The sequence below is a fragment of the Ceratotherium simum genome, chromosome 29 (assembly GCF_057802395.1).
Source record: "Ceratotherium simum simum isolate JZ-2026a chromosome 29, ASM5780239v1, whole genome shotgun sequence".
NCBI lineage: Eukaryota > Metazoa > Chordata > Mammalia > Perissodactyla > Rhinocerotidae > Ceratotherium > Ceratotherium simum.
The window spans coordinates 12276309-12291243 of NC_141928.1; the positions used below are offsets into that span (position 1 = coordinate 12276309).

The 14935-nt window shown below is 41.9% G+C and overlaps 1 protein-coding gene across 8 annotated transcripts in view; it reads left to right on the forward strand.

Annotated features, from left to right (window-relative positions):
* The window catches only part of DENND1A (DENN domain containing 1A), a 504435-nt gene that overhangs the window by 303939 nt on the left and 185561 nt on the right, over positions 1–14935 (forward strand). For all 8 annotated transcript variants that reach the window (XM_004423432.3, XM_087419123.1, XM_087419121.1 and 5 more), the window contains one exon: positions 1678–1779. In XM_004423432.3, the coding sequence (XP_004423489.1) occupies positions 1678–1779 (102 nt within the window). The remainder of the gene's footprint in view (positions 1–1677; positions 1780–14935) is intronic.

The window sequence follows — 14935 nt, forward strand, 5'->3', positions numbered from 1 at the left end:
TCTCTGAACCTCATTTTCCTCAGGTTACATAAAATGAGGGTACTAATGTGCGCTTTGCAGAGTGTGATAAGAATTAAATGTGATAAAGTAAGTAAAGCATAGAGCAAACACTAGTAGGCTTCTAGTACATTGTAATTGTCCATTTCCAGGGCATTAGCAAACTTAGGCTTTAGCAGCCGTCGGGATGTCCAGCTCCATTACTAGCCTATACAGTGTTCCTGGGTGAATTAGGAAAAGGCATCTCCTCCCTCTCGCCACTCACTCCCACCTCTGACTGATGGCACTCAGCAGGCATATGAGTGGGCACATTTCAGCCCCGACTTGACTGTCCTGGCATCCTTGGGCAGGGCACACCTACACAGTCATATGCAGTGGCTCAGAGGGTAGCTAATAATAAAATCATTCCCTTACATATACGGTCACCATATGTCCCATTTAATGCCTCTTGCCCTGTCATAATCTGCTCCTTTTCACATCCACGACTGTCCCAGTTTGGACAGCAAATTATAGGATTTTTCTACTTAACCAGGGCAAAATGAAATAAAGACAACAGTTCTGAAGTTCTAGACTCTAGAGGAATGAGCTTTAGTATATGATGGGGTAACGAGATTGAATGAGATTGAGAGTGGCGGGGAGGCAAGACAAAATGGGGATGGATTCTAGCAGTCGGTAAATCGTGTGATTAAAAGTTAAAAACTCAGGTCACATACAACCTTGTACTTCCATAGACTATGGAGAGTTGCTCCCAGATGGTGGGCTCTTCTTCTTCTTTTTTTTTCTTTTCCTCTTTTCTCCCCAAAGCCCCAGTAGATAGTTGTATGTCATAGTGGCACATCCCTCTAGTTGCTGTATGTGGGACGCTGCCTCAGCGTGGCCGGACAAGTGGTGCCTCGGTTCGCGCCCGGGACCCGAACCCAGGCCGCCAGTAGCAGAGCATGCGCACTCAACCACAAAGCCACGGGGCCGGCCCCTGGTGGGCTCTTCTTTTCTCCACATTGTGCCTCTCTCCCTTCCTCCTCTCACCAAACATGAATACCTAGTAGGCACAAGTCTCCCTTACTCTATTACCATACTAATAGAATAATGGCTGTGGCCAGAGCCTCTGAGCCACGATTCACTAGCTGGATTTCTGTGGATAATGGAACCAAATTGAAAGTGTGACCATCTTACTTAATGTTTAAGAGAAATGTTAACATGTTATCACTAGGCCATATACCATATTCCATACCCAAGAATGAAAAGATCCAAAAGAGAGCTGAGCAAGTAGCCTTCAGTAAATAGGAGGAATGGATTGAATGTGAGTGTCATAAGAGCCTAGCTGTATATCAGAGTTCCTAGGGCCAGAGCTTTAGACCTCTGCTTCTATATGTTTTTCTAATTGTAAAGTATAGGAAAAAAATAATGTTGGGGTATAAAGATCTCTCTTCCTAGCTCTGAGACCTGGGGCATGTTGACTTAGTCTCTGAGAAACCCTTTCCACTCTTGGGGCTTGGGGATGGCTGCACGAGCTTGCAGAGTTTTTATGACAGTTAAATAGCCTAACAAATGTGCATCACCTAGCATTGAGCCTGCCACAGAGTAAGCCTTTGTCAAAGGTCACTTTTCTTCCTTCTTCTCCTTCCCCGGAGAAGGCCAGGGGAAATATCTGATTTTCTCTTCTGGATTTTTTCCCTGCAGAAAGTCAGAAACATGGCCCTGGATGATGTCGTGATCCTGAACGTGGACACCAACACCCTGGAAACCCCCTTTGACGACCTCCAGAGCCTCCCAAATGACGTGGTGGGTAATGAGCTCTTGAGGTTCTGATTCCTGTGAGCTCATGTGGTGGAAATGAATGTGACTTTGGGGAGAGGATGGGAGGGGGGACAGCTGTGGTTTTCCTGTGACATAAGAACTGCATTTGTTTCTCTGCTCCCTCTGGAACCTTTGTCTCAGTGTAGAAAGTTGGGAGGTGGTTCATTTTTTCAGCCTTGTTTTGTTCTCATAACTTTCATCTGAAAGACTGTGTGGTGATCCCAGGATCTAAACAGCTCCTCTTTCTGTGGGAGCCAGGGGTCTTGCCGTGCCTCTCTAGCACATCGCCATGTCCAGAGAAAGTACAGCTTCCCCTGAGTAACCCCACAGAAGATAGGTGGAAGGCTTTCAGTGTAAGCAATTTGGGACACTTCAGACTTACATTTTTTTCCTGGACCGTCATCAAACACTGCCGTTTCCCACGTAGCAGGGTATCTTCTGCCAGTGCTCTGTATGTGGCTCCATGTCCGCTAAATCTTTCTTTGTTACCTCAGGTCTGGACAGAATGTGGGCTCTAGTTAGCAAAAGCAACTGGCTGCCACATTTGCCAGGCTGACATCTGACCACACACCTGTCTCACGTTGCTGCAGAGCTGCCTCATAGGCGGCCATTTGAAGTAGACCCAGTCTCCCCCCATTGTCCATACAAATGAAGAGGACTGAGGTTCGCTGGGAAGTATGGTTTTGATGTTTTTGATTTGACTTCCATGGTTCTGCCTGCTAGAAGATCTATAAAGTTATTCTGGCTTCCAGACTGAAAGGAGTGGACGTTCTGGCCATGTATGCTGGGGTGGGGCTGGGTTTGTGTCATGGCAGGTGGGCACTGCCACTCCATTACTGCCAGGAGTCCCGGTGGCGCTTGGAGATTAGCTGTTAGGAAGAGATTGCTGTTTGTTGATGAATGGCTTGCAGCAGGGTTTCAAACTCCTCTACTCTTAACTCACTGTGAGATTTTGGGGGAGCCATTTGTGCTCTGTAAAGATGCTCCATTTGTAGCATAATTAACCAATGGCTACTGTTCATTGACTTATTACGTGCTAAGCACGTGTCATTGACCTCTCATTTCCTCTTCACACCACTCTGGGGAAGGTATTTTTCTTATCCCCACTTTACCCACAGAACTAGAAAGAGGGGGAGCCAAGAAGTGAACACAACTCTGTCCCTCCAGAGAGCCACCCAGCCCCACTGCCTCTCTAGGTGCCTTCTGCATTCAGAATCTCATTCAGTTAGCATCATAGCCCCATGGAGTAGGCATTCTCTCCTTTTCACAGGGAGAGAACTCAGAGAGCACGTGCCTTGCCACAGATCATACAGCTGGCTGGGTCAGAGCTGACATTGGAACCCGAGTCTGGATGACACCAAAGCCCGTGCTGCCTCCACTCAATGTACACTGCCCCCCTCTGAGGCAGAGAGAGATGACAGAAGTAGGAAAAATAAAAGTACCAGACACTAAGGTTTGCTGTTCATCATGTCAGGACAGGGGACGTGCTTGGTATCTTAGGGCCTTCTGGCCATAATTTGAGTTCTTTTGGGCCAAGGAATCTGAGGTTTCCACTCCCCTTTTAGTGGAAAAGCTCTCCCTTCAAGCCTTGAGTGTCTTAGGTATGGACCTTTCAGCTTCTGAGTGAATGTGGTAAGCGAGCCTGAGGTGTATCAGGTGCAAGGATTGGCCAGGGACCCTGGGGCAGCCCGGGATGAGTGACTGGTGGCTCAGAAACTGTGGAGGGGACTGACTGGTCCCATCTGCAGTGCTCTGACCCAGGGCTGGGCATTGACTAGCGAAGATGAAGCAGATCTAGTCCTTTCCTTCAAAGAGCATGTTCCAATAGAGGAAACAGAGATATAAATTACATGTATCTTGTGGTATAGCATAATGGGGGCCACAAAGGAAATAGGAATGAGACACAGAAGGGCCCAGGAGTGACAGAATTTGGGGGAGGGTAATGAAGGCTCCCTGAAGATGGCATATTCCAAGATGCCTTTTAAATCATCAATGAGGTGGCCTCAGGGAACCAAAGTAACTTGAGCAAGTTATTGTCCCTCTCTGAGCCTCGGTTTCTTATCCTTAAAAGAGGAGTCCTAGGCCTATTATTAGCATTGTTGTGGCAAATAAATGAGATGGTAGTTGTCGTGGAATTCTTGGCACCATGCCCACATGTTGTCAGTGATCAATAATGGTACCTGCACTTGTTTTTTTTTTTTAAACTTGTTTTTATTTATTTATTTTATTTTGTGAGAAAGATCAGCCCTGAGCTAATATCGATGCCAATCCTCCTCTCTTTTTGCTGAGGAAGACTGGCCCTGGGCTAACATCCATGCCCATCTTCCTCCACTTTGTGTGGAACGCCGCCACAGCATAGCCTGACAAGCGGTACATCGGTGTGCGCCCAGGATCCAAACCCAGGCCGCCAGCAGCGGGGCACGCACACTTAACCGCTACGCCACGGGGCCGGCCCCTACATTTGTTTTTAATAAAATTGTTGTTAGTAATTACAGCCAGAGTTAGAGGACAGTTAGTTCCCTCCATATCCTAACAGTCCTCAGCCTGCACGAAATGGACCTCCTATTTGCAAGCTGGTTTGTAGCAGGGTTGAGAAGGTTCTACAGCAGTGGTTTCCAGAATGGGGCTCTACACTCATCAGAGATTCCAGATAGTAATGGAGAGAGAATGTGGTCCATAAGGTAGTTATATTGTGTTTCATTGGGATTGATAGATTTGATTCTGTAAGGCTATGTGAGCTATCAAGTCCTTAAGAAGAGAAATCACGTCCTGCGCATCTTCGTGTCCCTGCATTTGGCACAGGACCAGGTACTTTTAGTGTATCAGCATGTCCACGGTTGACCTCACAATCTCCCATTTTGCCAAAGCTGGTTGTCTTCTGCACCTGCCAGATTCTGCTTCTTAAACATTTCTCAAATCCTCTTCTCCATCTCTCCTAGACATCACCTAATCCAAGCTCTTATTTCTCTCCTGCACTACTACCGGCAGCCTCTGAACCGGTTCTTCAGACTCCAGCCCTCCTTCCTCATTTCTAAAACACACATTTAACTGTATTTCCATCCTACTTAAAAGCATTCCGTCAATGAACATAATTAAAAAAGAAAAAAAAATTTCTAAAGACAAAAAATTCCTTCCATAACTTCCTAGTGCCTATAGATTAGAGGCAAGTTCCTTTTATTGGCTTTGGAATCAGACAAACCTGTGTTTACATCCTGTTTCTTTGCTTACTAATCGTGATCTTAGGCAAAATTACATAAGCACACTGAGCCTTAGTTTCCTCATAAGGTTATTGTGAGAATTAAATGTAATGTATATAATATATGTAAAACATATATCCTATGAGTGCTATAGATGGTAGTTAATGATGATGAATTATGGATGTGAATGTTGATTAGCATGGCAGTCAAGGCTCTCCTTCATGATATGATCCTCCCATTTTTTTCCCATAACTTTAGCTCTCCTCTCCCTGCTTCAAACCCTGTATTAGAGGTGTCTGGAACTGTTAGTAGTTCTCCCAAGCTTATGTGTTGTTTCATAACTTCATACTTTGCACACAGAGTTTCTTTTGTCCCAAATGTCCTGCCGCAGCTGTCAATCTCTTACTTACTCTTCAAGACCCACTCTAAACGTTAGGCTGTAAAAACCTTCCCTGACCTCTCCAAGTAGATTTGACCATATCTTTCTCTTTGTCTTCATAGCTGCTTGTATTGCTTATCATCCAGCTGTATAATTTATTATACATTTCTGGCTTTCCCTTTTAATTGTGAGTTCTTTGAGGGCAGGGATCAAGTTTTATTCATCTTTGTTTCCTAGGAATCTAGCAGCCAGTGAATAGATAGGTGGAAGGATGGAAGCGATATATGGGTTGGGTTATTTTGGTAGATGAAATCTTGCAAAACATGGCGTCCGTGCAGGAAATTTTATTACAAGAGGCCTTTGTTCTGCTTCTAGCCATAGTGGAATAATTGGAACTGGATTTCTCCTCCCACCGTTAACAACTGAAACTATGGACAAATATGAAAACAAGTGTTTTCACATATTGGACAATAGGCAGTGCAGGACTATGATCCCTGAGAGAAAGGGAGCCAAGTGAGGTGAGGCCTATGATCCCCCTGGTTTTCTGCCTTGAGGCATTTTCTGGCCCCTGGTGCGTGGAGGGGGAATGCAGCAAAGCACAACAGTCTTGCTGAGTTGAGGGGTTAGAGATCTGAGTTTGAGGGAGAAGTGGTTTAAATTTGTGAGTCAGAGTACCAGACAGGAGGGAACTACTCAGCAAAAGAGCTCCAGAAATCTGAATTGGGTCCTCTTGACTAATCTGCTGAAGATTGATCTGCCCCATCTGTGTGGGGTGGAGCTCACACAGACTAGGAATCGTTCAAGCTCTGACCAGTGAGAGTAAGGAGATCTTGTTGATCACTCAGGATAGTCATATAGACCTCAGGTGGCCATGCTTTGGTGTAGTGGTCTAAATTAGCTCTAGCGTAAAGGTGATTTTAGCCCTGCCCTAACAAAGCTTAAAACCAAGCCTTGAGCATAAGAGAGGGCCTCAGATATGCTGGTAATATACTGGGTTTTTGTCTGAGTGCTGGTTACATGGGCAAGAATTCATCAAGCCATCCACAAATGATATGTGTACTTTTATGTAAGCATGTTAAACTTCAGTAAAAAGTTTTAAACAAAACCATTTCTTTAAAAAAAAAAAAAGCCTTATCAGCATCAACCTGATATGCAAAAAATTTAACCTCCTGTCAAAATAAACTTCAACCCTTTTTGAAAGAAGACAACAAAATCCAACTCTCAACAACGTGACAGTCACAGTATCTAGCATCCTATCAAAAAAGTACTAGACATGTTGAGAATCAGGACAAATGTAACCAAGAGAAAAATTAGTCAATAGAAACAAACTCAGAAATGACAGGAGAGAGAAGTCAAGATGGCAGCATAGGCAGACTCAACTCACCTCCTCCCACAGACACAGCCAATTTACGACTACTCATGGAAAAATTACCCCTGAGACAGAACTGAAAACTGGATAAGAGGAACTCCTGCAACAACAGACAATCCTAATTGCGGTGGAAGAGGCAGAAACTCCCGTCTGGAGAGGAAAAACGCTGCCTTCACAAGCCACCAGCATCACGGCCGCCCGGGAGCAGCCCACAGGTCGCAGCCCTCCCTGAAGGAGCGGGGCCCTGAGCCAGGGAGCGCCCCTGCTGTGGGCATCTTGTGGCCCAGCACAATCCAGACGAATGACATAATATCTGACTTTGCCTGCTACTAAAACATTGGGGAGTACCCCCAGAACAGCTGATTTACAAAGAAATTAAAACCGGCTCTTAAAGGGTCCACGTGCAAACTCACCCGTTTCAGAAAGCAACCTAAAATCACCAGAAACAAAGGTGCACAGTGCTTTGGTGAAAAGAGACTCGCCTAATAGGCCCTGAGTTCATCTTGGTGAGAGGTGAGACCTCTCCAGGGACTGGGACATTGGCGGTGGCCATTGTTGTGGCCTGGTTTGGGCGTCCTGACACGGACACCATTGGAGTTCTCCCTGAGGCCTGCTGGCCCAGGGTCTGCTCCACCCACTAGAGCACCAATTTAATCCAGCTCAGCCAGGGCAGGCAGCCCACCCTAGAGACTGGCCCCACCCAACAACAAGCCCTCAGGCAACTTGTGGGCCTGCATAGATTGGTGACTGGATTCTCTGCAGCCTGGCAACTGAGCTGACTTCAGTGGGGGAGGGCGTGCACAAGGAGCGGGTGGAGAGCGTGGGGCGGTGGTGGAGTGTGTGGGGCTCCCGCCGTGGAGAGACTGGGTCCGCTACGGGAGGTCAGGGCACGCACACGGGGCAGGACTGTGCTGACTGCGTGTGTGGACCTGTGGGCAGCAGGGCTTGTTAGCTGCAGAAGACTTGTGCTTCTCAAAGACCCACATAGGAGGTTTGCCCCACCTTCCAAAGCCTGAAACAATTGGGTGGTCCCCTGCCTGAGGCCAGCCCCACCCAGCTGCAATCCTCAGAAGGCTGACAAGAGACCTAAAGGCTGGAGGCTTATAGCAATTGTACGTCCCTGAGCCTAACAACTTGCCACGCTGGGGGCCTACTCACTTAAAAGAAATACTGCAACACAAATGTGGTATTAGAAATTGCAGCCAACTGTGCTGGGGCTCCCCACACCTGATAAAGAGACTGAAGGGCCTACAACAACTACAAGCAGCTGAGCATTACAACAGCTGGCCAGGAGCATAACTCGGAATCCCTGGGTGCCTACAGGGAGAGCAAACAGGCCACAACAGAAGGACACACGTAGCTCACATAGGGGTCACCCCTGGAACGTTGAAAACTGAGGGAAGCACACTGCAGGTCTCCTAAGGCATCACTTACATAAGGTCACCTATCCAAGAGCAGGAGACGTAGCTGACCTACCTAATACGTAGACACAAGCACAGGGAAAGAGGCAAAATGAGGAGGCAAAGGAATACGTTCCAAGTAAGGGAACAGGACAAAACCACAGAAAAGGAACTAAGTGAAACAGAAATGAGCAACCTACCCGACAGAGAGTTCAAACAAAAAGTGTTAAGGATGCTCACTGATCTGGGGAGAAGAATAGATGAACGCAGTGAGAATGTCAACAAAGAAATGGAAGATATAAAAAAGAACCAATCAGAAATGAAGAATACAATACTGGAAATGAAAAATTCACTAGAGGGACTCAAAAGCAGAGTAGAGGATACAGAAGAACGGATCTGTGAGCTGGACGAAAGACTAGAAGAAATTACCCAAGCTGAACAGGTAAAAGAGGAAAGAATTAAAAAGAGTGAGGACAGTCTAAGGGACCTCTGGGACAACATCAAGTGCACTAACATCCGTGTTATAGGTGTCCCGGAAGGAGAAGAGTGAGACAAAGGGGCAGAGAATCTATTTCAAGAAATAATAGATGAAAACTTCCCTACCTAAGAAAGGAAACAGACATTCAGGTACAGGAATCACAGAGAGCCCCAAACAAGATAAACCCAAAGAGGCCCACACCAAGACACATCATAATCAAAATGTCCAGAATTAAAGATAAAGAGAGAATCCTAAAAGCCGCAAGAGAAAGACAAGTTACATACAAAGGAAACCCCATAAGGCTATCAGCTGACTTCTCAGCAGAAACCTTACAGGCTAGAAGAGAGTGGCACGATATATTTAAAGTGCTAAAAGGAAAAAACTTACAGCCAAGAATACTCTACCCAGCAAGGTCATCATTCAAAATGGAAGGAGAGATCAAAAATTTCCCAGACAAGCAAAAATTAAAGGAGTTTGTCACCAAGAAACCAGTGCTACAAGAAATGTTAAAGGGACTGATTTAAGGGGAAAAGAGAAGACCACAAATAGGAAAAATTATCTATTTCCACGATAAGAGGGTAATGGATACAAATGCACAAAAAAGAGGTTAGATATGATATCAAAAACATAAAAGGAGGGAGGAGGAGAGTTAAAGAGTAGAGCTTTCAGACAGAGGTCAAACTAAAGAGACCATCAATTCTGTATAGAAGAAGAAAGGAACAGAGAAGGACTACTAAAACACTGAGAAAAAAAAAGTTAAAAAATGACAGTAAGTACATACTTATCAATAGCTACTTTAAATGTCAATGGACTAAATGCTCCAATTAAAAGGCATAGGGTGGCTGATTGGATAAAAAAACAAGACCCATATATATGCTGCATACAAGAGACACACTTCAGACCTAAAGACACTCACAAACTTAAAGTGAAGGGATGGAAAAAGATACTCCATGCAAATGGCAATGCAAAGAAAGCTGGGGTAGCAGTGCTCATATCAGACAAAATAAACTTTAAAACAAAAACTGTAAAAAGAGACAAAGAAGGACATTACATAATGATCAAGGGAACAATCCAACAAGAGGATATAACACTTGTAAATATCTACGCACCCAATGTAGGTGCACCTAAATATATAAAGCAATTAAGAGACATAAAAACAGAAATAGACAGTAACACAATAATAGTAGGGGATTTTAACACTCCACTTACACCAACGGATAGATCATCCAAAGAGAAGATCAATAAGGAAACATTGGCCTTAAATGACACACTAGAACAGATGGACCTAGTAGATATATACAGAGCATTCCATCCAAAAACCGAAGAATACGCGTTCTTTTCAAATGCACATGGAACATTCTCCAGGATTGATCACATATTAGGCCACAAAACAAGCCTCCATAAATTTAAGAAGATTGAAATAATACCAAGCATCTTTTCTGACGACAACGGTATGAAACTAGAAATCAACTATAGGAAGAAAATCAGAAATGCCACAAATACAGGGAGATTAAACAAAATGCTACTGAACAACGACGAAATCAAAGAAGAAATCAAAAAATACCTGGAGACAAATGAAAATACGACATGCCAGAATTTATGGGATACAGCAGAAGCAGTTCTAAGAGGGAAGTTTATAGCAATACAGGCCTATCTCAACAAACAAGAAAAATCTCAAATAAACAATCTAACAATGCACCTAAAGGAACTGGAAAAAGAAGAACAAACAAATCCCAAAATCAGTAGAAGAAGGGAAATAATAAAAATCAGAGCAGAAATAAATGAAATAGAGACCCAAAAAACAATAGGAAAAATTAATAAAACCAAGAGCTGGTTTTTTGAAAAGGTCAACAAAATTGACAAACCTTTCGCTAGACTCACCAAGAAAAAAAGAGAGAAGGCACAAATAAGTAAAATCAGAAATGAAAGAGGAGAAATTACAACACACACCTCAGAGATACAAAAGATTATAAGAGAATACTATGAAAAGCTATATGCCAACCAATTCGACAATCTGGAAGAAATGGATAAATTCTTAGAATCATACAACCTTCCAAAACTGGATCAAGAAGAAGTAGAGAATTTGAATAGACCAATCACCAGTAAGGAGATCAAAACAGTGATCAAAAACCTCCCCAAAAATAAAAGTCCAGGACCAGACGGCTTCCCTGGCGAATTCTACCAAACATTCAAAGAAGACTTAATACCTATCCTTCTCAAACTCTTCCAAAAAATTGAGGAGTGGGGGAAGCTCCCTAACTCATTCTACGAAGCTGACATTACCCTGATACCAAAACCAGACAAGGACAACACAAAAAAAGAAAATTACAGGCCAATATCACTGATGAACATCGATGCGAAAATCCTCAACAAAATACTAGCAAATCGCATACAACAATACGTTAAAAAGATTATACACCATGATCAAGTGGGATTTATTCCAGGGATGCAGGGATGGTTTAACATTCGCAAATCAATCAATGTAATACACCACATTAATAAAATGAAGTACAAAAATCACATGATCATTTCAATAGATGCAGAGAAAGCATTTGACAAGATACAGCATCCATTTATGATAAAAACTCTGAATAAAATGGGTATAGAAGGAAAGTACCTCAACATCATAAAGACCATATATGAGAAACCCACAGCTAATATCATCCTCAATGGTGAAAAACTGAAAGCTATCCCTCTAAGAACAGGAACCAGACAAGGATGCCCACTGTCACCACTCCTATTTAACATAGTATTGGAAGTCCTAGCCAGAGCAATCAGGCAAGAGAAAGAAATAAAAGGGATCCAAATTGGAAAGGAAGAAGTGAAACTCTCACTATTTGCAGATGACATGATTTTATATATAGAAAACCCTAAAGAATCCACCAGAAAACTTTGAGAAGTAATAAACGAATATGGTAAAGTTGCAGGATATAAAATCAACATACAAAAATCAGTTGCATTTCTGTACACTAACAACGAAGTAGCAGAAAGAGAAATTAAGAATACCATCCCATTTACAATTGCAACAAAAAGAATAAAATACCTAGGAATAAACTTAACCAAAGAGGTGAAAGATCTGTACACCGAAAACTATAAAACATTTCTGAAAGAAATTGAAGAAGACACAAAGAAATGGAAAGATATTCCGTGCTCTTGGATTGGAAGAATTAACATAGTTAAGATGTCCATACTTCCTAAAGCCATCTGTAGATTCAATGCAATCCCTATCAAAGTTCCAACAACATTTTTCACAGAAATAGAACAAAGAATCCTAAAATTTATATGGAACAACAAAAGACCCGAATAGCTAAAGGAATCCTGAGAAAAAGAACAAAGCTGGAGGTATCACACTCCTGATTTCAAAATATACTACAAAGCTATAGTAACCAAAACAGCATGGTACTGGCACAAAAACAGACACACAGATCAATGGAATAGAATCGAAAGCCCAGAAATAAACCCACACATCTATGGACAGCTAATCTTTGACAAAGGAGCCAAGAACATACAATGGGGAAAAGAAAGTCTCTTCAACAAATGGTGTTGGGAAAACTGGATAGCCAGATGCAAAAAAATGAAAGTAGACCCTTACCTTACACCATGCACAAAAATTAACTCCAAATGGATTAAAGACTTGAATGTAAGACCTGAAACTGTGAAACTTCTAGAAGAAAACATAGGCAGTTCGCTCTTCCACATCGGTCTTAGCAACATCTTTTCAAACACCACATCTGACCGGGCAAGAGAAACAATAGAAAAAATAAACAAATGGGACTACATCAAACTAAAAAGCTTCTGCACAGCAAAGGAAACCATCAACAAAACGAAAAGACAACCTAACAATTGGGAGAAGATATTTGCAAACCATACATCTGATAAGGGCTTAATCTCCAAAATATATAAAGAACTCATGCATCTCAACAACAAAAAACTACCAACCCAATTAAAAATGGGCAAAAGACCTGAACAGACATTTCTCCAAAGAAGATATACAGATGGCCAACAGACACATGAAAAGATGTTCAAAATCACTAACTATCAGGGAAATGCAAATCAAAACTACAATGAGATATCACCTCACGCCCGTCAGAATGGCTATAATTAACAAGACAGGAAACAATATGTGTTGGAGAGGATGTGGAGAGAAGGGAACTCTCATACACTGCTGGTGGGAGTGCAAACTGGTGCAGCCACTATGGAAAACAGTATGGAGATTCCTCAAAAAATCAAGGATAGAACTACCATATGATCCAGCTATTCCACTGCTGGGTATTTATCCAAAGAACTTGAAAACACCAATTTGCAAATGTACATGCACCCCTGTGTTCATTGCAGCGTTATTCACAATAGCCAAGACTTGGAAGCAACCTAAGTGCCCATCAAGGGACGAATGGATAAAGAAGATGTGGTATATATACACAATGGAATACTACTCAGCCATAAGAAACGATGAAATCCAGCCATTTGTGACAACATGGATGGACATTGAGGGTATAATGCAAAGTGAAATAAGTCAGAGGGAGAAGGTCAAATACCGTATGATTTCTCTCATTAAGTAGTAGATAATAACAACAGTAAACAAACACATAGAGACAGAGATTGGATTGGTGGTTACCAGAGGGGAAGGGTGGAGGGAGGAGCGCGAAAGGGATAATTCGGCACATGTGTGTGGTGATGGGTTGTAATTAGTATTTTGATGGTGAACATGATGTAATCTATGCAGAAATAGAAGTATAATGATGTACACCTGAAATTTATACAATGTTATAAACCAATGTTATTGCAATAAACAAAAAATTAAAAAAAAAAAAGAAATGACAGATATGATGGAACTAGCAGACAAGGATCTTAAGATAGATATTATAAAGATTATAAATATGCTCATTAATTTAAAGGAAAACCTGAACTAAATGAGAAGAGAAATGGAAGATAGAAAAAAGAATGAAATGGAACATCTAGAGGTGAAAAATATAATACCTGGAATGAAAATTATTTCACTGATAGGATTAAAATGATATTAGACATCACAACATAAATGATCTATGAACTTGAAGACTTACCAGTAAAACCTATCCACTGTGAAGCAGAGAAAGGGAAAAGCCTGGAAAAGATTAACAAAACCTCAAGGACCCATAGCACAATATCAAGAGGACTAACATACATGTAATTGGAGTCCTAGAAGGAGAGGAAGGTGGGGCAAGACAGAAAAAATATTTAAAGAGATTATAGCCAATTTTTTTTTCAATTTTGATGAAAACAGTAAACTCAGAGTTCCAAGAAGCTCAATGAACCTCAAGCGTAATAGACTCAAATAAAACCACACAAAGGCTTATCATGATAATTACTCAAAACCAATGATAAAAAGAAAAGCTTTTAATTAACTAGAGAAAAAAGACACATTATATAAAAGAAAGAAGTAATGACAGATAACTTCTTGTAAGAAACTACATAAGCCAGAAGATAATGGAATGACATTTTTAAAGTAATGAAGGAGGGCCGGCCCCATGGCTTAGTGGTTAAGTGCACGTGCTCCACTGCTGGCGGCCCGGGTTCGGATCCCGGGCGTGCACCGACGCACCGCTTCTCCGGCCATGCTGAGGCCTCGTCCCACGTACAGCAACTAGAAGAATGTGCAGCTATGACATACAACTATCTACTGGGGCTTTGGGGGGAAAATAAATAAATAAATCTTTAAAAAAAAATAAAAAAATAAAAAAAATAAAGTAATGAAGGAAAATTTTTGTCAGCCTAGAAATCTATATCCAGTGAAAATATCCTTCAAAAGTGACAACAAAATTTAAACTTTTTTAGACAAATTAAAAGTGAGAAAAATTATTGTCGGTAGACCTGTATGACAAGAAATGGTAAAGGAAGTTCTTCAGATGGAAGAAAAATTATACCATAGAGAAACTTGGGCAATAAGGGAAGGAAGAGTGCCAGAAATAGTAAATATGTGGGTAAGCGTAAGAGACTTCTTTTCTCATTTTTCATTTCTATAAAAGGTAATTGAGTAAAGTAATAATACCAATGTATTGTGTTATAAAATAGAAGTAAAATGTATGACAATAATAGCACAAAGGGTAGGGTAGGGTGGAGACTGGAGGTGTGCTGTCTTAAGGTTCTTAAATTATATGCAAACTGGTATAATATTATTTGAAGGTAGAGTTTTAAGTTAAAGATGTATATTATAAACCTTAGAGAAGCCACTAAGGAAAAAAAATAAGACACATATATAACTAATAAGCCAATATTGAAGATCCAAAAGATTGGGGGTGGGGGGGTGGGGAGGGGAAGGATAATGGAACCAAACACAGATGG